Source organism: Taurulus bubalis (assembly GCF_910589615.1).
Source record: "Taurulus bubalis genome assembly, chromosome: 4".
In the NCBI taxonomy this organism is placed as follows: Eukaryota; Metazoa; Chordata; class Actinopteri; order Perciformes; family Cottidae; genus Taurulus; species Taurulus bubalis.
Window position 1 is genome coordinate 12,767,652 of NC_136592.1, and position 25,032 is coordinate 12,792,683.

At 40.0% G+C, this 25,032-nt stretch overlaps 1 protein-coding gene across 1 annotated transcript in view; it reads left to right on the forward strand.

The window, feature by feature from the left end:
• The window catches only part of syt7b (synaptotagmin VIIb), a gene marked incomplete at both ends in the record, with an annotated part of 85,121 nt that overhangs the window by 41,021 nt on the left and 19,068 nt on the right, over positions 1-25,032 (forward strand). Inside the window, 4 exons of the mRNA XM_079216856.1 lie at positions 5,803-5,882; positions 7,039-7,173; positions 15,911-16,258; positions 20,648-20,770. Of these exons, the coding sequence (XP_079072982.1) occupies positions 5,803-5,882; positions 7,039-7,173; positions 15,911-16,258; positions 20,648-20,770 (686 nt within the window). The remainder of the gene's footprint in view (positions 1-5,802; positions 5,883-7,038; positions 7,174-15,910; positions 16,259-20,647; positions 20,771-25,032) is intronic.

Here is a 25,032-nt window from a genome sequence, read left to right on the forward strand (position 1 = left end):
GGATTTCGACTGTTCATCAGAAAATAACTAGAGGTTTAAAGACATCACACTGATTAATTGAAAATTATTAATTGAATAATCATTGATTCATTGATAATATAAATAATTCCATCCTATTCCATAACATTACTTTTTGTGAAGCCTACAGGTTTTTCTAAATGTCATTTTTTATTCAACAAACGAATCCAAACTCATAAAGATGTCTGAACTAAACATAAACACTTTGCCCAAGTAAAAAAATGTCTAACTGTAGAAAAACTGTGATTCAAATCGGTAACTGTTTGATCAAAATATAATTAAACATTCACAGTTAGCTTTTGTTATTTTAAAGGTTTTGATGCTCAGTGCTACAGACACGTTACAGTTGGTAGTAAAACAGTATTGAGGTTCGATACCCGGCCTCTTGACTGAGGCCAAATGGCTTTCCTAACAATGCATGTTACTTTCCCCTTTACAGTCGACCATGTTTCTGAACAACTCTAAGCTATTGAAGAAGAACTGCAGTTGTGTGGGCAGTCAGGTTTTCTTTTGATGACCTTGAACTGAATGTATATACCGATTGCCTGATGTATTGTTGTTGTTGAATAGAGTTTTGCTTTCTGTGCTATGTGGCATAGGAACCAGAGAGAGGCTGTATGTTTGGCCATAGCAACAAACACAATCCGAAACCTTGTGCTCTTTGTAAACATGGCTTTGTGCATCATGGCTCCTTGCCTCCAGCCTCCAGCGCCATGCTAATGATTCATATGCTAATGAGCATCACTCCAAGCTATTGGCTGCTGCTGAAGCAAGTGTAATTCCTCCTATACATTTTGATCCGCTGGCATTTGCTACACTCTGTCACGCTTTCCTCCCCCCACTGCCTCCCTTTTGTCCCGCACTCTCATTTCTGTCTGTCTCTCGGTATGAGGAGTTACTGCAGCCCAGCAGTTGATCAAAAATACACAAGCTGAGAGTTAACTGGGCTATTCAGAAGAAAAACAGCTGAACTGGATGACATAATTCTCTAGAGTAATATCTATGATCCCTTACTCGAGTTACAAAGTATGTTAAGTGCTTCTTAAAATCTAAATTGCAATCATTGCTTTGGAGAAACAGAACTAAATTGAACCTGACAAACAAACCCACTTCTTATCATTGTTTACCCTTATGTTATCTATGTCTCTGTCTTTGTTTTTCTGTCACCCTCCTTCTCCTTTTTACCAAATAGTCTGGTTTGTATTTGTCCTTTTGTCATTTTATCTACATGTCCTTGTCAGAATGTCACTGATTTAGTTTTCCAGGATTGTTCTGCTCTCGTCTCTGTAGCGTCTGTGGTTCCCCATCTTTTATATTCTTTTATATTATCTTTTGTTGTTGTTTGTTTTGTGGATTACACTCCTGAAGGTTAAATAAATAAACACCCAACAGAGCCAATGTGCGAGAATTGAGAATTTAAAAAGGTCCAACATCTATTAATCTGCTGATAATTTTCTTGATGAATCATTTGGGCTGTAAAAAAAGCGAAACATATCACAATTTCCCTGAGCCTTTTTGTTTCTTTGTTTTGTCCAACTAACAGTCAAAATTACAAGGATCTCAAATTCAATGAGATCTCAACAATTAAGAAAAATGTAATCGACCTTGAGAGGCCCGAACCAGCAAATGTTTGGCATTGTTGCTCAAAAAACTACATAAACAATTAATCAATTAACAAAATAGTAGCAATAGTTGATACATTTTCTGTCCCAGTTTTTAAAAAGTCACCTTCAAGCCTGTAATGCCGAAAAACACTCAATCAGACTTATTTATCAACAACAGCAGTCACATTTAGACTTTGTAGTCTTTCATCTGTGCTTGTGTTGCCTAAATGTTTCCAGTGAACATAATCCAGCTGGCAGCAACTGTATTTCATGCAAAAAAGGAATTTGGAAAACAAATTAGAAGCATATAAACATCCAATATCCATATGAAAACATTTGCTCCAGGAGAGATGAAACTGTTGCAACTGGTCTCATGCCATTGGTTGTTTTGTGGGAGTGGAAGTGGGAGGAGGCAGAGGCAGAAACAGCCACAGAGGCATTCAAACAGGCAGAAAGAGAAGGTGATGCTGGTCAGTGCTGAACATCCAGGTGTGTGTCCTCTGCACAGCTGGTCACCTTCATTAGTCTGAAGTCTGCTTCAAACCTCCTCTGTGTTGTCCCTTTGTGTTTCTCACTTGCTCCTCTACTCTGTCGTTGTTTCTCTTCTCCATCTTCCCTTTGGTTTCTCACATCCACCCACACTCTCTCAACATTGTACCTTCTTCTCCCTCTCCTCTCTCCAGCCTCCTCCAGATTTTATGATTCTGTTAAATGATTGATGTGCTGCACTTGATAGGATATTCTTGACTTCTAGAAATATATCCTCTGAGTCCCCAAATCTAATATTATTCTGTGCTGTGTGTACACACAGTATGTGTGTGTTTACAGTGTAGTGGCTGAATGTAGGTCCATATTAGGTCAGGCCCCAAAGCTTAACTCAAATTGAAAATGTTTCTGCCTAGCTGGACGCATGAGATGTGACATGATAAATAATAGAGTGTATTGTGGATGCATTAGAGGGAGATACAGTAGAATACATAAAGAGGCCACCTGTCTGCGGCACACTGAAAGCTGTATTCAGATAAACATGTAGCACTCTGCTGTGTCTGAAAGCCTGCAGGCTGCTTAAAATCCTTCATTGAGATCAAGTACTGCATTCATCATTGAGTTTAAAATTGTGCAACAAATCTCTCAACCAAAAAGAGCAAAGAAATCCTCCATCAACGTCAGATGAGAAAGTTGACGAACTAAAACATAAACAGCAGCAATACACATTTGTTTTCCCTTTTCAAGGCACATATTTCAGAAGCAAAATTGCAGGAGCGTTTTGACAAACTGTCAATGCAAAGTGCATTGACAGTTTGTCAAAACGCTTAAAACTGTGTTTTATGTTTTCTTGACAAGCAGCATGTTGCTGCTGATGACAGTAAATATCCTCAATCATATCAATTCATATCAATGACACATGTGACACTTTTAGTTTAAACTGGACCAAAACTTAACGACAGAGGTGGTAGATCAGAAAACGTGACAGTGACAACAGCTTTTGTCTGTCTTGATACGAGGAAACTAGAAACTCAAAGTGTTCTTTGTCTGCATCTGAAGAAACCATCTGTTCTGAGATTTTTCAGACAAAATTAAATATTTATACGGTTGCTTTAAAATCCACCCATACATAACTGATTCCACCCAGAGCCTTCAAACGACGCTCCCCTTGTATGCACCTTTCTGTGGAGTCTTGTCCATCTTGTCTCATTCATATAATATGGTTTTCATTCATATTCCTATCAAATGTCCTAATATCAAGATTTTGTTCATACTTGTTAATTAACAAATCTAAACACAACAACTGGTGCGATTCTGTGACTCTTCTCTCCATCATAAATAATTTAAGGCACATGGAAAATCCAGTCGGCTCAGCAAATCCTGATGTCAGACTGTCCTCATTTTGAGACTCTATGTTGTCTCCCACATAGCTGCATGGTTAGCACTTACAACACGAGGGTCTTTGGATTGATCTACTCCGATGGAGCTTTTAGATTAGTACACTCTCCAGTTTATTCCAACAGTTCTAAAACATTAGGTCAGAGTGAACAGAAAACTAAAAATAGCCTCTAGGTGTGAATATTAAACAGTTATAGCATGTGCCATGAAGCAGATATACTGTCGGAGATGTGACTGCACACCACTTGAGGTTACTGAAGCAGGGGCTAAACCCTCCACACTGCTGGAAAACCCATAGGACCTGCACACAATGCGATTTAGTAAAAGAAAAGGGGGATTGTTAAAGTAACTCCACTATAAAATGTTCACCTGTGACTTGTACACACCAGCATATGCTGATAGCAGACAGAGGAAGAGAAACCACTATCAATAAAAGACAGATAATTTTCTTCTTGTGTCATTTATTTTCCACAGTTAATATGTCATGGCAGATTGCATCACTTATTTAGCATCAACTCCTCCAACAAGCCTTCTTTTGAGCTGTTTTCATGGGGTTATTTGCAACCAATGCCGCAGAGGGTGTTGCTGAAAAATTTCAGTTCTGAGGAAGAAGGAAGGAGTTGGATTGACACTTCAAAGAGCGAAGTGAACGAATCAAAAGGAGCACAGAGTGTAGGAGGGAAACAGGACACACCTTCATTACCAAGCAGGATGAGCAGGCCTCTCTTGAGAGACTTGGAGTTTATGTTATATAAAACTCATCCTAATGCAGTAAATAATATTCTCCTCATATTGTATTTTGTCATCCAGGGACGTTGTGTACTCGTAAAAGTCCTTGAGTTTCAATCTTCATCTTTTTTTATCTGTCTGGCACAATGTGATATTTTCTTTAAAAAACTAGAGGAGTAATTTGCCAAGTTCTGCATATTTTGTCAAAATATGGCATATCTGATTCAAACTCAGTCAAGTTGATGATGATAATTATCCACAGCAACAGATGGTAATGTAGCAGAGATCTCCAAACAGGATTGAATCCAAAACTTCACGATGAGAAATAAAGAGATGTCTTTCCTTTTCAGTGGACTTTTTTATGGCATATGTGCTCTTTATGTCCTTGTTGTAAGGTTGCCACGGGAAAAACATTATGTAAGAGCAGAGGGTCTGTGTGACTCAGCTGGAGAGAGCTCAGTGTTATAACCCTCAAGAGTTCAATAAGTACAGAGGTCAATATAACGTAAAGCTCAATAACTGTAACCAGTGAATATTGCTCTGCTGAAAGCACGATTCATGAAGTGCTAAAAATGTGCAGAGAGTAAGTTCAATTCAATTCAATTCAGTTTATTGTATTTTATTTAATGTTAGTCCAGCTGCAGAGATCCACAGCGTTGTGATATATAGTTCAGCGTTGGATTTCACCTGTTGATAACAACACGCGAGACGTAATGCATGTATCGTACATGACCAGGCTGTGTCCTGTATCAATACTATACCCCACAAATTGTTCACTGTGATAGAGCGCACTGGTTGTGGTGAGCAGAAGATTTGCAGTGGGGTTTGCCTTTTTGAATGGGTTTTACTGAAAAGAAGAAGACTACTGACATCTTCAATTTAAAGAGACAACAAGGTAATTTCATCTTGTGTTTATTTTTGCGGTCCCTGTGGACAACATTTGTATTGTTTTTGATTGTCCCTTAAGAATACCACTCATTTTATTGCAGCAGGGTCTGACAGTCTGCCTCGGCCCTGGTTCTGTTTTGTCCCTTGCCTTCCTTCCCTCCAGCAAGCCCAGCTTTGTGGTGTCGTGTTGGGCTCTGTATATGCGGTGACCCCTTTAACCATTACTATGAGTTTATTGTCTTTACCAGTGTAATACACCATACTATGTCAGCTGCTATTTAACCTTTGTGATAGAAAGTGTTCTAAATGTTCAGTTTTAATAAATGTTTACAGGTCTTCCTGTTTTAAATTATTATGACATGTGTTCTGTGTCTGATTTAATTGTGTAGTGAGCATGCACATTTCCTTTGTTTGTGTGTGAAAACATGTCCTTGCATATGAATGTTTGTTTTGGCATCTCATTGTAGTTAAGTGGTCCCTGGTCCTTAGAAGGAGGCTTGGGTCCTGGCATCAAACCAATTTATGCTGTTTCCTCATTCATCATATTCCAACATGTTTGCAACCTGATGCTGTTCCAAAGCCTCTGTAATGTGCACTTAACTTGCAAAAATGCTTTTGTGAAGAATGATCAAAACACGGCTCTGAGATTCGTCTCTGTCTCCCTCTTGTCTCTTTGCAGGGGAAGAGGAATAAGCCTGGGGTGGAGGCTGCCAGCTCTCCAGATTCTGTGAGAGGACGAGGGGAAAATAAAGCCATCAAGTAGGTGTCAGAGAGGGTTTAGATGGAAGCATATGGAAATGATCTATGATGTGGTGATAGTATCGCATTTTAACAAGCTGCCATTTCTGATTGGAAAGCTAATCTTGTAGCACCCCCTACCCCGCCCCTCCACGGCCTAAAATGGTCCACCATGAAATGATGCCCTGAAGACAGTGTTATATGGGTGTACTTCTCATTTATCAAAGAGGTTGAATTATACAGTCTCTTGAGAACACAGTGGAGGAAAGTTACTTGTATATTCTGTTTGTATCAATCAAAGATTTGGTTGTCTGATAAGAAAAAAGCTTTACTTCCAAATGACATTACTTTCTTCAGTTTGGAATACAAACTAAAGCAAACATGTAAATGCATAGTCATAGACATTATTACAGCACAACACTAAAACACTGTTATCTACCGTTCAGTTGAAAACAATATGTCAAGAAATTGCTGAATTCAGAACATTCACTCTATCTTTTTTAAATGACCGTGCACTGTGCTGCCATCTTGCATAGCTGTAGGTTTATTATTTTGGACTGTAATAATAACATTGGAACTGACCTTGAGAATGTATGTTGTTATTATAATTATTAATCAAAAAACACTTTGTCATTTATATCACTCATTTGTTTTAATTTTCTTTTCTTTTTCTTATCCAATGTGTGTTTTTTTCAATAAGCTGTTATTTTTGTTGTATACTGACCTTTTTACCTCCTCTGTTTTATTTGTTTCCTTGTCTGACAGATTGATAAAGCGTGCAGGTCACTTCTTGTTTCTCAAATCTGGGTGTTTTTTTTATCATGGTCCAATATATCATGCAATGTTTGTTTTTTACATGATAGACTTTTGAAATCCTGTGAAACTGTACAATGAATGTAATTTTAGAGTCACCTTGTATTTAATGAACAATTGTATTCAGTATCTCTGTTTAAAGTGTAACAAGTCAACTGTGTCCTGTTTTAGAATGTAACTTTAAGGGCATCGACATTATCAAATTTTTCCTATTCATTAACACTCTCTCCCAGACCTTTATGTTTGTTCCCCCCTAATCACTTCTATCATCTGTCATGTTTTTTCTTCTTTATAACTGTCTTTGATTGCTTGGGGCTCTCACCTCGTCTTACCTCTCTACCTCTCTCTCTCTCTCCAGCCACAGTGATCTGGACAGAGACTTTTGGAATAACAATGACAGCAGCAACGTGCAACAGCGGTGGAGCTCCTACCCGCCCAAGGAGTTCCTCTTAAACATGTCTCCTTATGCCCCCTACGGAGACCCTCGCCTCACGCCCAAGTGAGTCTCAGTCATGGCTGGTAAGGGACCCTCAATCTGGGCAGGGCTGTAATGAACAGGGGCTTATGTGCACCTTGGAAAAATCCCTCAAAGCTGTTTGACATAATACAAATTGGGCAATATTAGCACTGTTTCAAACACTATATAAAAAATTTAATAAAGTCTTGTGTTCGGCTATTTGTCTGCTTAAGTATCTGGCAAATAGCACAAAATATACTAAGAATCAAAAGCCAAGGTTGATCAATATATCACTCTGAGCAGTGAAAAGGTCATATTTAATAGCCTGGAGGGGGTCAGAAAGCTTCATTTTGTAATGCTGCCTGGCTACATGTCTTTTGAACAGAAGTCTCCTCTCATCCCTGGTAATCCTCATGTTTTTGCTCTCAGGCATGTCGACAGCGAGGTGGTGTTTAGTATGCACTGCTGGCCATGCAGCACCTGATAGAGATGTGCAGCACCATCCCTCAATATTGCTGTGATTCCTAGGACTGCCCTAACATTGGCAGACATTTTCCAAATGATCGCTTTTTTGTAGAGTGACAGTGTTTCTGTCTGCCAACAGCCGTGCTCAATTAATGTAATATCTTATTTGAAAACCGGCATTGAATACTAAATGTTTTTGAGATTGAGGATTACAGAGTGGAGACCCTCCTTTTTGAGTCCCATTTGGTCGTTACAGTCAAAACTCAAAACACAGAACATAAAATCTGGGAAACAACATTTTAGTTTGCTCTCGCACAGTGTACAGGGTGTACAAGTGAAAGGTTTGATAGCCCCATTCCCTACAGCCCTGCTGGCCTCATCAGACCCTTGTTACCTCTCACCTGCAGCCCAGTGAGTGTTACCATGGAGACGGACATTTCTCAGAGAGCAGATCTCACTGTTTAAATTGAACCTTTTCCCCTTTTATGTACAACACAACCTCTCTGTTTTACAGTTTGCTGTCGCAGACTTGACTTAAGTGTGCACTTAACTAAATCAGGAGCAACAGTTGTTGGTGTATCTTTGAGTGGGTTAGTTTGAAGGAATAGTTTGACGGAGTGAGATAAGACGATAGACGCCCATACCTGTTTGTTAAATGTGAAGCGACAGCCAGCTGCAGCTTAGCTAAGCTTAGTTGAGCACAAAGACCTGAATCAGAAGGAAACGATGAGAAGATCAACACCACTTTCGTATACTGTCTTGTTAAGTAGCAGGTCTATAATATGGCAGCTAGCTTAGCATAAAGATTGGAGCAAGGGGAACAGCTAGCCTGGCTCCGTCCAAACAAAGGTAACAAAATCAATCTCCCAGCCTCTCTGAAAAAAATGTAATCTTGTTCAGTGTCTCGCTCAAAGTGACTTTGACAGGCCGCCCCGCTCTACCCCCTGAGCCACAGCTGCCCTGATGAAAGCCCACTGATTTACACGTCATATCTGGTTTCTTTAATCCGTACAAAAAGTGTGTTAAAACATAATTTCCTGGTTTACAAGTTTGGTTATGTGCAGGACTATTTCTCAGCCGGGACCCATGTCCAGACCACTTGCAGAGACTCCAGAAAGTTACTGCGCCTGACCAAGAAACTGTCCAGCTCAAAATCAACCCTGCGAGACGCTGAATTTTTTTTTACAATTAACATGGTGCTGGTAGACCATGGAAAGCTGTTTCCTTGTGATTCCACTCTTTGTGCTCAGCTAAGCTAACTCCAGCTATCTTCGCATTTAGCAGTTGTATGAGTGGTGTGTGAGCTTCTCATCTAACTTTCCGCCAGAACGCTAATAAGCTGATTTCCCAAAATGTTCAACTGTTTCTCTATAATGGGTTAGTTTCTGTTTTACTTTATTGTACTCTTGTTTTGTGTGTGTGTGTGTGTGTGTGTGTGTGTGTGTGTGTGTGTGTGTGTGTGTGTGTGTGTGTGTGTGTGTGTGTTTACTCCTCTTACCTCTTCCTCCCCTCACTCTGTGTCTTCTGCTCATTTGTTGTCACTACTCCCACTATCACTCATAGTACTGTAAGTGCTTTAAGGCTGCCTGATCGCCCTCCTGAGTCTGGTCTCCTGAGCCCTGTTCCAAAAATAGAGACACTGTGGCTGCTGTGTGAATTACAGCAATTAAGAGTTTGGGTGCTATAGCATCTGTTTCATATCCACCTCCATTCCATCATTTAGATGCATCTAACACCTCACCGATGCATTAAGTGAACCTGTTCACTCTCATCCTTTTTAATTACAACTCACTTTACTCTTTCAAAACCACAGGTTGATCAATTACTGCATCTGTGCAGTGCTTTTGAAACTATTGTAAGAATCAGTGAGCAGCAACGACTGTTGTGATTGCATTGCATTATGTTAATGAGTTAATTATTTATATTTGAGCGGCATTTATTCCGCTGATGATACTGCCATTTCTGAGTCAACCCTGACTTACTTCTTACTGTAGAGATAATGATGCATTTAGGCAGGTTTGTTTGTTTATCAAAGTGATTTACATAAAGTGAAGACATACATTAGATCCACATTCAAAAATACAATAAAATGGAAATAAAATCACTAAACATTGATCAAAATTAGATTTAAAAAAAAGACCAAAATTACAGTTATGGTGTAGTTATGTTAAGTAATATTCTGCCCAAAATAAAATAAAAGTGTTGTAGAGAAATGAGTGCTGATAAATCATATGTGAGAGTAGTATGGACAAGTTAATCACAACAGCAGCCAAGATAGCCACAGAAAGATCTTATTGTTCAGTGAGAAGTCATTCATTTTACCGTCAGGCTGCACTCAGTGTCTAAGTGTTGTGCAGCTGTGTGTTGCGTGGTTTGTCCCTGTACTGACGTCAACACTCCTTCCCGTCACTGTGAAGTCTCAAGTCGGGGTCAGGGGTCAGGGCTGGCGCTATTTTACTAGGAAAATGTTTTTCACAAACTCATTAGATAAACAGGTTTTTGTTTTCATTGTGAACTGCAGGTGAGCTGCTCTGAGATGAGAGACATTAGTGTTCTCTTATCATCACCTGCATCTTAAAAAATCTGAAGATGCATCTACCTTGCTACTCAACTATTATTCCTAATTCACAGAGACAGCAGATTGCTCATTACTGTCCCCTGTGTGGTGTGAAATGAGGCTGACCTGCTGCATCCTCACACTACTCAAACTCGTTTGCCTATTTCTCACCTGATTTACATTCAAAAACTGATTTTACCAAAGTGAAAATTGGCAATAAGAAAACGTTTCCTAAAGGCAAAAGCTCTTTACTTTGCTTGTATTTTGCACTATACAAGTGATTTTGGAGTTTTAATACAAACAAATCAAGTAATCCGTTGGCCATCAATGCTGTGCACCTTTGAATATAACTATTGTACTTTTTGAAGATAGTACAATAGTCAAAGTGTCAGTCAAGTGTCCACAAAAAAGACTTACATGGTTTACACAATAAATCTCCACTCAAAATGCTTCACTGCTTTGTACTGACTGAGGAGTAGTGGCTCCTCAGAGTTGTTGTTGTATACTGGACACTTGTGGCTCACAAAGTGTCTCACTCACCAGTTTGACCAACTGTACTGATGAATCTTTTGCTCTTCGACTCTGTACGTCTGTGCGTCTGTCTCTCGTCTGTCCGTTTCTCTCTCTTTCTCTCTCCTCTTTGTATCCTGGTCTTTTCTTTCTGTCTGTCCGTGTTTCTTTGTCTTTGATCAACCCGACTGCTCCTCTTCCCAGTGGGGCAGTGGATAAGGGTGGACAGGGCGGGGCTGGACCCTCGCCGGGGGCCAGTGACAGCGGGGGTGGTGCTTGCTCTGGGTCTGGGGCTGGGCCCAGTCGCAGTGACAGCATTCGAAGCATGGTGATGGGGGGCAGCAGGGCCGGGCGCTGGCAGGCGGTCCAGAGCCACATGCATGCCGGAGGTCTACGGTTCGGCAAGTGAGTGGCGCATGGTGACAGGGGGCACGCATGAGGGGCCACAGGGGGCACGACAACAGCATGGTGTGGATAGGAAGGAAGAGTGTGAGTTTGAAAAAACAGTGAATGGCCTTGTTGCATGGACACTCAAAGAAGGACATCAACAGATGCTATTTCTGACACCATGCAGATGAAGATACTGTAAGGACAGGCTGGAGGAGAAGCCAGCTGCTTTGCAGAGTGTACCTGTGTTGCATGAGTACCTGTCGGTTGAAGTCTCTCGACAAAAGAGAGCTTCGTCACTCATAAACAAATACCATTTTTATGTCAGCTGCCAAACCTCCACCAGCTGAGGTCAGGGCAGTCTCAGACAATGCTGTTCCTCTGCAGCCACCAATTTACTGAAGGCTGTGACAGTTTCAAGAATCTCAAACATAGCAGATGCTCACAGAAAATCTTCAAAGATGGTGTGCTTGTTCATCTGAAGTAACAGCTTTTTAAATTCAGAGTGGGTTGCATAAACAGCGGGAGAGCAGTTTTATTAGGCCACTGAGAGAAAAAGAAACCCTTTCCTAAAACATAGTGCAATGCTTCTTAATTTTAACAAAGTTCACTTGTATCAACCTCTGCAAACGGCTCAGAAGGTGTGTGTTTTTTTTTAGGATTGTACACCAGCCAATCGGCTAATATTCAACTTGATCAACTGATAGTATAAACAAAAACAATCACAAATTTAGTTGCAAACTGGGAGGAGATATGTTAGGCATCCTTGGTTCTTGAAGTAAAATTCCCATTACATTTTTCCATGGCAATATTATTGTTTGTAGCAATTCAGCTTGCATCAGCATGAAACTCTCCTGAATCATCAGTACAAAATATTACAGTAAGGTGGTTCAGGTTCATGTATTTGATTAAAAGGCAAAGGAATAAGCCAGTGTGCATGAACATTGTTTGAGGTAGGCGTCAACTAAGACTAGGATAGCAGAATGAAGTTGAAATAATTAAAACGTGTAGACCTAACATCAACCTATCAAATTGTTACATTTTCTGGCAGACTGTTTCTATGTACAATAACATTGAGGATTAAGGACATGTTTTAATGGGAATAGGGATTTGGCAAAAAACATCTCTTGAACCAGCGACTCCTTCAACTTCACAACTCTAAAAAACATTGTGTGACATAACCAGAGACAAAGGATTCACCAAGCTTAAGTGTTGTGGCTTACCACAAATGTTACTGTATTTTAGGTAGCTTAGGTAGCTTAATTGAGTGCCATTTTATCTATTATACCCAAACAATTCCTCGAAATTAGAAATGTTCACTGTTTACACAAATTAAAACATATATACATGTGACCCCTCGTCCTAGATTTAATGCAGTATGTAATGAGTTATTGGTTGCACTTAAACTGTAGAAATTAGATCCATAAAAAGGATTAACAATGATTGTAGAAAAGCCTGAAAAAATAGTTTTGAGTATCTGTGTTGCCAGTGTCCCGTGTTCCCCAGTTTAATATTCAGAACAGGCTGGGGGAACATAGGATCCTGGAATCATAGGAATATGATATGCAGAATATGATTTTCATCCAATCCTTTCCCATTAATCATCTTGTCGCCACTCAAATGTATTTTGCAACACCTATGGGGGGTCAGAAGCCCCAGCACACAAATCACACAATAAGTAACACCACCTTCCCAGAGCAAAGAGGCTTGAAACAAACATTGAGCAAGAATAACCCAAAGGTCACCTCCTGATCTCCATCTGTGCAGAACTTGCATTGTATTCAAATAATAATCTGTTTCATATGACATATGTGAGTTGTATGTGGAAAAACAAATGGTGGTTGATAAAAGCTGTATATTTTTGCACATTGAGAAGATCATGATTAATAAATGTAAGATATCTCTGTATGTAAATCATAGCCCAGATAATCAAACAGTCTCTTGTACTGTATCTCCTAAAGTTCATTCAATTAATCTAGAGCAAAATATAGTTGAACTTTGTATCTAAAATATTGCGTCTTTGTTATGATACAGTAGCTTGAAACAACAAAGCAAAACTCTGCTGTCAGAATTGGTATTTATTTATAGAAATGATACATTTCTTCAATGCATAATGAATGAATTATTATTCATATTTGTCCGATCTTTCACAAAGTTAAATAAATCTTATACTGGTACAGTACGTGACTTTTTAACACCATGACAATTAGACTTGCAAGATTATTTTTGGACTACAATCTGAAATGCATTATTCTTCCCTCCTGTCACTCCTGTCAGATCTACCTGTATTTCTAATTCTCCTCTGGAATTGGTTTCTATTTCGGGGCATTTACCTCTCCACCCTCTCTCTCTCTCTCTCTCTCTCTCTCTTTCGTTCACTCTGTTAGTATTTTGTCTCTCGCTCTAACTCCTGTCTCCTTGTTCTTCACCCTCCTCAATTTTCTCTAATTACAAAATCATTCAAGGTTTATAGTCATCTTAATTGACTTTCAAGCAAGAAGAAATGTGAAAATAACCCTCTGAAGTCAGTAATAGAATACAGCAGATAAAGAGGGATCATGCTCAGAGAATATGAATGACTGGTGCTGATGCTTTACAGACAGTAGAGGACAATAAAGATGTGCAGCACCTGAAAGAACGAGAAGTTACAACAATCAATGAAGGGATGACTATTGTACAGCCTTCACATTTTTAAATGAGTAAATTGTTTGCCAATGTGGGACACTGAACAGACTGGCGAGATGAATTAGCACATGGACCGGCTTCCTGGCCTAATGCCATAATGAATCCAGCCAGATATATTGATTTATCATGATGTCAATAATGATAACATGTTTGTCGGACCCAGAAATATTCTCGCTATGAGTGCCACTGGATGCTTTTTTATTCATCCTGATTCCTGCAAACACACTTGCACTTAAACACTTAACCACTGACACTTGACGCTGCCATAGCTGCATTGTTTGGTTTCTGTACTTGGGTGTTTAAGTAACAAGTACATTTGTAACACTTTAATGCCTTTCCTTTTATTTATTTTATTACATCTGGAGTTCACTGAAACTCAAAAAATAAGTTCAGATAACATTAATGATATGAAACTATGTTTAGCATTTCAACTTATTAGAGGATGAATGAGCATGAAGATGATTTACGTGCACACAGCCTTCAGTGAAAGAAAACAAACATTAGGAAAAAACATTATGACATCTTTCAGAGAGACAGAGAGAGACAAAGTGTGAGGAGCCACTGTAAGAAATGTTTCAGTTTTCCTTATCGCTTCTCAACAGTCTAATGGATAATTTTATGATCACATCGTTTATGTTATGGCCATTGTGTCTTGTCTGTGTATTGGCAAATAGATCCCAAAATGACGGGATCTAAAAAATGAAAAAAAGGTTATCTGATTGTATATTTCTTAACAAAATGTATCTTTGGAGTAATAGTTAACTTCTCTAGTTAGCTTTTTATGTACACATGCTATCATCTTTGACTTTTTTTCAAAGAACTAAGTTGCTCATCTTTTGTTCTGATGATTCAACGGAGTTTCATCTAAACCGTGGAAGTGCTCCAACTAACAGTTTTCCAATGTTATAGCTGCAAAAAAAACTTGTACTTTTACCATCTTCTCACCTCAAAACTCTGTGACACATCTACCCAACAGAAATGCAGCAAATTACTTTTTATACATTAATTCATATTTACTCAGATACAATATTATGCAAAAATAATAAACATTCCCATCCAAGCCTTTCCTTAAGAAAGACTTAACGGCATATGAGAGAAAGCCTGCATGCATGGGTGCATGGATATGAGCTCTGCTTTGTATTTACTTGATTGCTCATTGCTTTGCTCCTCAGAGAGCTTGTCTCCTGGCTCTCCAGCAGAGTTAGAGCTCAGTTAGTAATGAAGAACGAGTGCTAACAGAACTCAAGTTCAGGCAGTAAATCCTCCCTCACAGCATTAGCTCCAGACAGAGCTGTTTAGCACAAGCTTACAGCTATCAGGCAGGGCAGTGATTGAAGAGAGGATAAGCGGAGGAGCATTATTATGTGATTGTAAGAGTAGCAGACCGGTAATTAGAGAGAGCAGGCTTAAAGAAGGATGATTGGAGGTGGTGTGGAGATGGATTGATGTGAAGGTTGAGGGTGGAGAAAAGATGAATGGACAGAGGAGATGAAGAGCAGTTGAGCTCAGAAGTGGGAAGGTAATGGGAAGAGTGGGAAGGGAAATCAGAGCAGGAGCAGACAGGACCTTAGAGAGAGACTGGTGGAAACAAAAGGCAAGAAGTTAGAAGTAGGTCAAGGCTAATTAAGGGAAGAGGTAACATACAGAAATAATTTAGAGCTGCAGATGGATAACAGAGACTCAAGTTAAGTGATAATGATACTTTAACTTCCACTTCCACTGCAGAGGTTTGTTTTGACACCAGTTTGAAATAATTGAATGTTTATATTGCATGCCAAATCATCCACACTGTCATGCAGCATACGCTTGAAATTCTACACAGTGGTTTTCATACAGATGTTAAACCGTAATCTTAAGCTTTTCGACAACACTGTTCTTCTTTCTCTTCCTCCTCTCTCACTCTTTCATTGATCTTCTTTGTTGTTTGTTCTCTCTTGATCCCCTCTCCCTTGGATATTCACGGCGAACATTCAATCTATGCTGTTTGTTTTTACCATTTCTATCTTCTGAATCATCTTTTTGACGTCATATCTTATATTTTTATTTAGCTCTTCTCTCTTCTAAATCCTTTTTAAAACTACCTGCCCTGTCCTGTATGTCTCGTGTTATCTCTAACTTTGATGTCTTCCTTGTTGTATCTGTCTCTGTCCTCGGTGCGCCCATGTGTCTGCTTAGTTTCGGGGACGCTTCCCTCTCGTCTGCTTCCACCCTGGAGCACATCCCGTCCTCAGCCGTGGCGCGCCCTCGGCCCTTGGTCCGGCAGCAGAGTCTCCAACAGCCTCTCACTCATCAGCCCCCTCCGGGTCCAAATGACCCCCCAGTCACCTCTCAGAGCCTGGGCCAGCTGCACACAGGCCCAGGCGGCGGGGGCCATCGTGGGGGCCCGCGCGGAGTCCGGGGGAGTCCGGCTGGAGCATCCCGGTACAGAGGTGGAGGGGCAGGTCGATCGAGGTCAAATCCTGGCAGCTGGGATCACATGATGGAGCAGATCCGCCACAGAGGGCTGGACGTCAAGTCGTTCTTGTGAGTTTCATGAGGTTTTCTACTCCTTTGCAAAACATTAGCAAGTTGTTGAGGCTTTGCAAGAGAAGCTGATTCAAGTCAACTTTGGTAATTTTTCAGGGTATAGTTCATATTCATGTTGATGTTTGTGTCAGATGTAACATATTTTAATACATTATGCACATTAATAGCAAGTCATGTACATGTCCACCATCAGTAGGTCATATTGTCTTTTTATAGGACATTTTGGAAGGTCATCCAATCTTTTGTTTCCCTATAATTATGTGTTGAGTGGAGGGGATATGCTTGTTTCTGTTTGCGTGCACTGTTAATTGAAAACAGACTGCTGAATGCAGAGGGTTACTGTAGATATAACATCAAAATAGTATCTTATTAGGTAACAAGAGTATTGTATATATTGTGAATACCTAGTAACTCCAGAGCATCTTAAGAAAATCTAAATTAATTTCAACTTCTCTAAAGTGCATGTATGAATTCAACTGGATTTAAAGGTTCCATGAAACCCCACTTGACAGAATGGTCTTCTCTATTATTCTCATATGTTCATTATCCCAACATACATGAACTTCACAGTTGTAAGGTTATTCTCCTCCACCATGGAGGATGTATGAAGTAGTGCAAAAAGCTGGGCAACATTGGAAAGTTGTGAAAAATACAAATTCCTAAACATCTTCAGGAACGCACACTCACTCTCTACATACTGTGGGCTTGATCCATAGGCTCACAACAATTCAGGGAAAAAAACGCTAGACCTACCCTCACCCTACAGTTAGCAAAGATCATTACGGTTCTTACGACACCAACGATTTTCCGATCCATTCACTCTTGAGTTGGATGGCTGCTGGTGTGCGAAGGCTACTCATTGTTTGAGATACCAAGCATAGAGAGCTGATAATTAATGATAGTTTACAGATGATATGCTCCACAAAGTAGCGTCATGTAAACATCCCCCCAATCTCCCCTTCTCCCCACAAACACAGATAGTCACACGCGTCGACACACACACACAGCTCTACACTCCTGTACTTTTTGCGTGTCTTCCCATTAACCGCGTCCCCAGGCCAGTGCCCTCCCTGCCTATTTGAATCATCATTCAAATAAGGCTGGGCACATATATAGGGAGGTGGCATCACCCATCGTCCCTGTCCTCATGAATCTCACTGGACCAAACGCGTCAGCGTTGACCCTGAAGGGGGAAACACATGTGATCAGTGGGGTATGAACAACCAAATGCATCAGTTTCACTTTCCACATGTGTCTAAGTCGGTCACACCGTGTGGCAACCGAACCACCCCGCTTACATTTCAGATCAATAGAGCTGGTGTAGGTGGTAATGATTTCAGAAACCCTCCGGTTGGAGTGTGCGTGTCTTTTTTGGACATCTATACAAATCCATTCACATTATCGACAGGCGCCATGTTGGTACTGTTTACACATCCCCAGTGGTCTCTCAAGTGCTAATGTGCCCCTATTGTTGTCAATATTGCTTCAACCAACAGCCTCTTGTTAAGGAGGGAATGCAGTACAAAAAGCACATACAGACTGGAAAATTAGATCATAACTGTGACGTATGGAGAGATGAGAGGAAGAAGATCACAAGAAAAATGAGTCGAAACTGATGAACTTGACAAGCAATCTGTCACAGGCTAATAAGGATACAATCTGTTGATCCTATTGCTATTTGAGTGGACTTCTTAGCTGTGTGCAAAATTGCACATGTATTCATTTCTGTCATAGTATCTGGCTAATTTTCGCAGAATTTAGACATGATGATAGACGTTTTGATCACTGGGAGACATTTCTCAATTTGTTTCGTCCTAAAATAAAACATTGAGTAATTATCAACCTTCTTTGAGACCGCTGCTAATCTGCAAAACAAAAGTAGAGACTTTAGCTAAATGTTTTATAATGATGTCCTAAAATTCTCCCTCAACAGATCTTTAAAGATGAACAAAATCATCGAAATTTAAGAAATGACTGTTAAAGTAAATTCAAAAAGGTTGTCCTTGGATCAGCACGTTATGTTAGGGGCTGTATAAAGAGGAAAAGAGTGGAGAGACGATATAAAGAGGAAAAGAGCACGGTAGAGACGGAGAGGAAAGTATGAGGAGCCAGACTTGTGTAAATATGTGCTTACATATGGGTTGTTATTTTAGGACTGCAAATTACAAGGTTAGTTGTGGGCAATTGTTTATTTGTTAAGGTCATTGTTTGCATGGCCTCTTGAATTCACGGTGCAGAATACTTAATTTAAATGACCTCAGGTATGTTAAGAGGGCAATAACAGCTGAAAATCAACTTGATATGTTTCTTTGTTGGAGGTTTTTATTAAGGCAACCTCAATTTCATGGATTTCTTTCGCTTTTTTTCATTATTTTTCAGGATGTCATTTCATTGCCTCTATTTTTTCTCTCTGACTCAATCAAAACACTTCTTTTGGGCTTCTGCATTTCTATTTTTACACTTGTATTATTCTAGGAAACAGAAGCAAAAACAGAAACAAAGGATGATAAAGCCATGGAGGCATCAGTGGTTCTACGCCTTTCTGCTAATGATGCTCAATTCAGCCAACTCACATTCAATGAATACCTGCAGTGGATTAAAAACAAATACTCCTGAAAATGTGTTTCTTGTAAGAACACAGACTGTTCACTGATGCATTATACAACCTCAATTATTGTAATGATGAATTATAGGAAAATGTGACTTGTTTTTAACAGGTTATAAAGCGCATGTTGTCCCATGATGAATATCCCTGGTATCATCCAATGTATTTTAATTAGACACGGTATTAGGCAAGAAAACAGTTGATATTAGAAATGCATGGGGTACTATATTATGACAAATACGACATCATGCCAGTGTTAAAAAACTAAAGAAAGAATCAATGTAGCAAAATCACCTGATTCTCATACTAATGTTACAGCGATTGGTACATTAAGTAATCATAGGCACCCCACATTATACAAAATGTGAGATGAAGAAGGTACAAATTCAAAGGCTAGATGGCTTTTAATAGCACACTCTCAACCTCACAGAGTTGGTTAAGGGAGTGGGACAGAAAAAAACAGTCTGTACAGCTCATTTCAGCAATAGTAGAACAGTTTTATTCTGATTTATAATACAGTCTAACTTGCTAATACAAGAAAACAGACAGTTATGCTGTGTTCACACTAGACGCGACGCAACAAAATCGCGTCGCGTCCATTTCAGTTTGGTCACGCGAGTGAAACGAGGGTGTTCACACCAAACGCGACAAAGACAAATCACGCCGCGACAAAGGGGCCGTGGCTTATCGCCGTCGCTTCTCTCCGTGAAAAATAGTTATCTTTTCTGGTATCGACTAAGGAATAAATAACCACTAGTTCTGCTTTATACTTGTTGTGGAAGTCCCAAACATGTCAGAACATGAAACGCCCTCGTGTTTGGGTTCATAACACCATCCGTAGCCGTACACAGCTCGGTGGATTTCACCGACTACTCCAGGAACTGCGTCTGGCTTATCTCCGTAAAACGGATACCATTTCCTTCATCCACCATGGAAATAACTACTAGTTCTGCTTTACGCTTTCCACATACGTCGGAACATCAAACTCCATGGTGTCTGGGTTCATATTAATATTACCCGTAGTCCCACAACAGTGGCTGAAAGAAGGCCGCTACCAGCGCTACTTCAGGCAAACCAGCAGCAGTTTGATTCAGTGACGGCAAGACGGCGGTGGTGACGGGCGGAGCTTCTCAACGCTGATTCTCAATGCTGATTGGCTGACGCAACTATGACTCACGCGATTTTGTCGCCGGACAAAATCGTGTCGCGTCCGGTGTGAACACAGCATTACATTAATGATTTGTCTGAAGGGCCATTACTGATGATAACAATGGCAGATTGTGTTTGAAGGAATATCCATCGCAGAGACCCAACCTTGGACGACTAGAAAGTTTAATTTTAGTATTAGTGTAGTATACAGTAGTATACGCAATGGCAAACCATGCATGCAGTAAAGTGTTACTCAAGTGTTGATAAAGTTTGTATTGTAATCTCAATCTTACTCCGTAGAACAAAGCTGTTGTAGTTGAGATGCACTGCAGTGTTAGATATGGATTAAGTATTTGTTCAAATGAAATAGTGTCCTCACAACAGTCTACCACCTTCCTCCCACTCTCTCTTTGTACGTGAAATGAATGTGTGCTGCATGTGTTTCTGTCACTGTCTGTTGGTTTATTTGCATGTGTGTGTGTGTGTGTGTGTGTGTGTGTGTGTGTGTGTGTGTGTGTGTGTGTGTGTGTGTGTGTGTGTGTGTGCGTGTGTTTGTGTGTGTGTGTGTCTTTGTGCCGATTTGTCTACATGCCTGTGTGGTCTCGTGATGTCTTGTTTGTCTGTGTGTCCAGTGAGGGGAAGATGGTTGTTCTGTCTCTAGCAATCGGGCTGGCTGAACAGGATGACTTTGCCAACCTCCCAGATCTGCAGGAAGCGCCCGACAGCAAAGAAAACGAAACCACACCAGAAAAGAGGTAAAGAGAGAAAGAGGGAGAAGTGGAGAATTAGTTAGGCAAGTAGATGAGGGAGCTTTTTTTCTTATAGTGGAGAGGTATGCAATGATATCAAGACTTGCAAATTGAAAGTGTTTGCAGGACTATTTATCCATGTTGTGTCGATGTAGCGGTCCAGAGTGACATGAAGGATCAAAGGTTATATAGTCTGAAATGATGATGTCACTTTTTTGTTGCCCTTAAAAACGAAAATAACTCTTTTAGCTGCTTAAATTGCTGTGTATTATTTTTATAATATTATTATGAAAAGCAATTAGGCAATTAAAGTTGATTTGTGATAGAATATTTTATTTCCAATGGGTTCAACATGGCATGATACCCGGGGGGGGTGGGGGTGGGGGTGGGGGGGGGGGGGTGGGGGGCATAACATGTCCTTGGTATTCTGGTGGCACTGCTTAATACTGCTATTTGATTGTCTGAAGTCGAATCACAATGTTCATCACTGAACTAAATACTCTGTCCTCTTTCTGTTTGTTTTCCTTTTTGATACTATGTTCAGCTTCATGCTCACCCCATTTTAGGTCCACTTGTTCCTTTTATCATGTCCTCTATCTGTGTTCTTCCTCCAGATCTTTTGAAAGGCTTATCTGCAGCTCTTTACTGTTCAATACTGTGACTTGCAGGCACAGGAGAAGGGCACCCTCATTATTTAGTAGTGAGGTTCCTCACATGAAACACTTGTCTAAAAATATGCTAACCTCTCATCTCCCAGTGATCTCAGAGCAGCTGTCAGAGACTAACACAATCTCTCAGCTGGTGAACAAAGGACAAAACCGGCTGCCCTCTTATCATATCAGAGTGTTTGAGAGATAAAGTGCTTAACCCGCTGTTTTCACACTAGTAGGCTGAGGATAAACCTGGGTGTAGTCCCACATAAGAATCATTTGCTCAAAACCTCTCTGCAATGCATCCAAGTTCTAACTAGGTCATCTGAGATTTGTATTTGTTGAGGAAAAATAGCAGTCTGTCTTAGAAGAAAAGAACATGTGTCTTGTTTTTGATGTTATTGCAACAATTAGGACCCTTTTTTATGCTTTGGAAATTTAATTTAAAATGGGGGTCAGTCAGGGGATGAGGACCAGCTACCTCTTGTCCCTTGCTTCATCCTCTCTGCCTCTCACTGTCTGGAGGTCTGTCAAGCACCTAACTGTAGTCACAGCCAGTCATCGAGCCTCTACCCCGAGGGTTCGCGTGGGCCTAGTTGTGTAGTGTCCTTCCACAACTAATAAGAGCTCTCCATCATCATCTCTGTCCATCTCTCTCATCTCTGTGTCTCTGTAGTTACGCGGTGAGCTCTCTGGGTCCGTCTGCTGGCTTGCTCCCGGCCATTTTCATAGAGCCCAGCAGACTGAGAACGATGTAACAGGATGATCCGGCCAAGAATATATGTGACGAGACAAGACGCTGTCAGACAGTGAAAGAGAGACACAAAGACACCTTTGCTCTCAGCTTTCAAGAGAAATATGCAACAAGATAATAATAGACAGTCCCCTAAAGGTGTGGGATTCTGTTGGTTTATTAATAAAATCAAATACAGCTCGCAGCACAAATATCTACAAACACCAAATCTGATAACAGAGATTTGATTGGATAAAAGCTGTGTGCGCTTTGTATTACGATCAGTCTAAATATGGACGGTAAAACCAGCAGACCAAGTGGAACTCTTGCTTTTAGAGCTTTAGCCATTTATAATTAAAACTGCATGAAAGGTCACATATCATGCTCATTTTTAGGTTCATACTTCTATTTTGGGTTCCTGCTAGAACATTGTTTACATGCTTTCAGTGAAAAAAAAGCATCTGTCTGAAATGCTCCGTTATAGCACCCCTACGAAAAAGCCCAGTCTGCTCAGATTGGTGTTTTTTTTCCGGTCTTTCGCATCTGCACTGTTGCCATATTCACCTTATCACTGCAGCCTCTGACTCACTGTGTGTCAACTACATGGAATTTAGTGGCACTTCTACTGTTTACTGTAAAAGAATATGAGCTAAAGAGGCTAAAAAGTTAACTTGGTGATCATTCTTTGTCAGTTCATCACTACCAGCAATCTCTTTCACATTCTGCACAATATTACATTGTTGTTGTAAAAATAATGTTGATTAATGCAGCTTGAATGTTTGTTTTTTGAATCAATCAGTTGTCACTAATCCCAGGTGCGGTGCCTGGAAACTTGTAGTCAGGAATCATAATTACCTCATGAAACTGTGGTTTTGTATTTCTTGTTCAAGGTGAAATATGCCTAGATAGGTGTAGGGTGATATGCAGGCAGACACTGTAGTGGTGTGCACTTAAACTCTGAAAAATGCTCTTCAAAGCTTGCAACATACGACTCAGATATGATCTATGTTCACCCTCTGTAACTAATGTACAACCTAACACTAAATACACAGAACAAAACATAAAACACATGAACAACACTTTGTTTTCACAATTTTCTTTCCGTTTTTTCTATGCACACATATTTCTCTCAAATTTTGTCCACAAATTGGATTGATGTGTATGACAGCGTGATCCAATATCTGCCAATATCCAACAACTTCACACAATCATTTAAGAGGAGTGGGCATCAGTCCACACTCAACAACCTGATCAACTATGCAAGAGATATGTTGCATTGCATGAAGCAAATGGTGTTCACACCAGAAACGTACAGATTGTTGGGGGTATATGTGACCAAAATGTTTTATTTATTTAGCCCTTGTGAAATCCAAATAAATGTATTTTTCCCCCAAGATAAACCTGCAAATCTTAGACTGGATTTGTGTCATAACCCGCCCAAGACACACCTGTCTACTAACGATTATGTTTAATCGGCATCTTGATTAGCCACACCTGTCAGGTGGATGGATTATCCTGTTGCTCACGAACAAAGTTGTAGAGAAATAAGTCTTTTGTGTGCATAGAAACAGTCTGAGATATTGTATTTCACCTCGTGAAAAATGGGAAGAAAAACAAAAGTGTACAGTGCACTTGCAGAAGAGCTTGTGTCAGTCGATGACAGCTGAACTCACATGCTGATTGCTGAGTAAAATCATTCCTGAACAAATTTACTGAGTTCATTCTCATCGGTGTGTTATGTTTGTGTAAAAGGTTTAATGTTAAGCTGTGATTTGGGATGCAGAAATAGTCCAAGCTGTTGTCTGCAGAAGCTGTCTTGTACTTATTACATCTTATTGATGAAATCTCAGAAGACACCAATGCAGCTGTGATTTCAGTTAATTGTATTATTGTCAAAGGACACATTTGGTTTCTCGCCGATCTGTTATCTACAGACAGAGCCAGTGTTTTCTGGCTCTGCGCTAAGTGAAAGGTCCTCTAATCTCCTATGTGTGTCTTGTTATGTAAGTCAGTTTGGGTCCCTGTGGTTGGCCGGTCAAGGCCCTGTGGTTGACTGGACATAATCACCCACCTGCAGATAACTATGATGGAAGCTCTGAAGCTGCTGTTGCACAGCAGAGCTGAATCTTAATGAGCTCAGAGGTTCACCACACACAGAGACGCAATAAATGTGAATAAACCCAAAAGAGCTTATTGGCACCGGAAAACCTCCACTTCGAACACTGAGTTTGTAAAAGCTATAAAATGTGCAGCACTTTCTGAAATGGAGCATTCAAATTCTGCTTCCATTCAATTTAAACCAATAATACATTGTGTCCACACAGACTGTTAGTGATGGGGCGTTCAAATATCGATTGTGGACCACTCTGCATGAGGTCTAGAATATATTTATACATTTGTTGCTTTCACATTTGATAACCAGGTCCTTCTACAATAAATCACTGATACTGAGATATTTGTTACATTGTCAACACCTGATGAATGTCCTGGGCCCTGTTCTTCGTACCTGGTTTACTGAGTTAGCCGGATAATTTTCAGGATAAGATGACGCAGGTCAGGCTTTTCTGTTCTTCGAAGCAAGTTTAGAAAAATCACCATAGCAACACATCGAAATCCCTTAACCTGCTCAAGTTTATTTAGCGCTTAAGAAATGTATGGATGTGTTAAAGCACTCATAATTATATGACAGTGTTATTAGTACACCATACATATCATTATTGTAGAAAATGATTAAGGTACTGATCCGCCCATACACATATTCAAACTCCTAGTTATATCATATATATGTATGTGTAGATTACCATATAACTTATATGGTAATCTACACATACATGTATATATGCATACAGTACATATATCCTCATAAGTATATATTAATTTGCCAG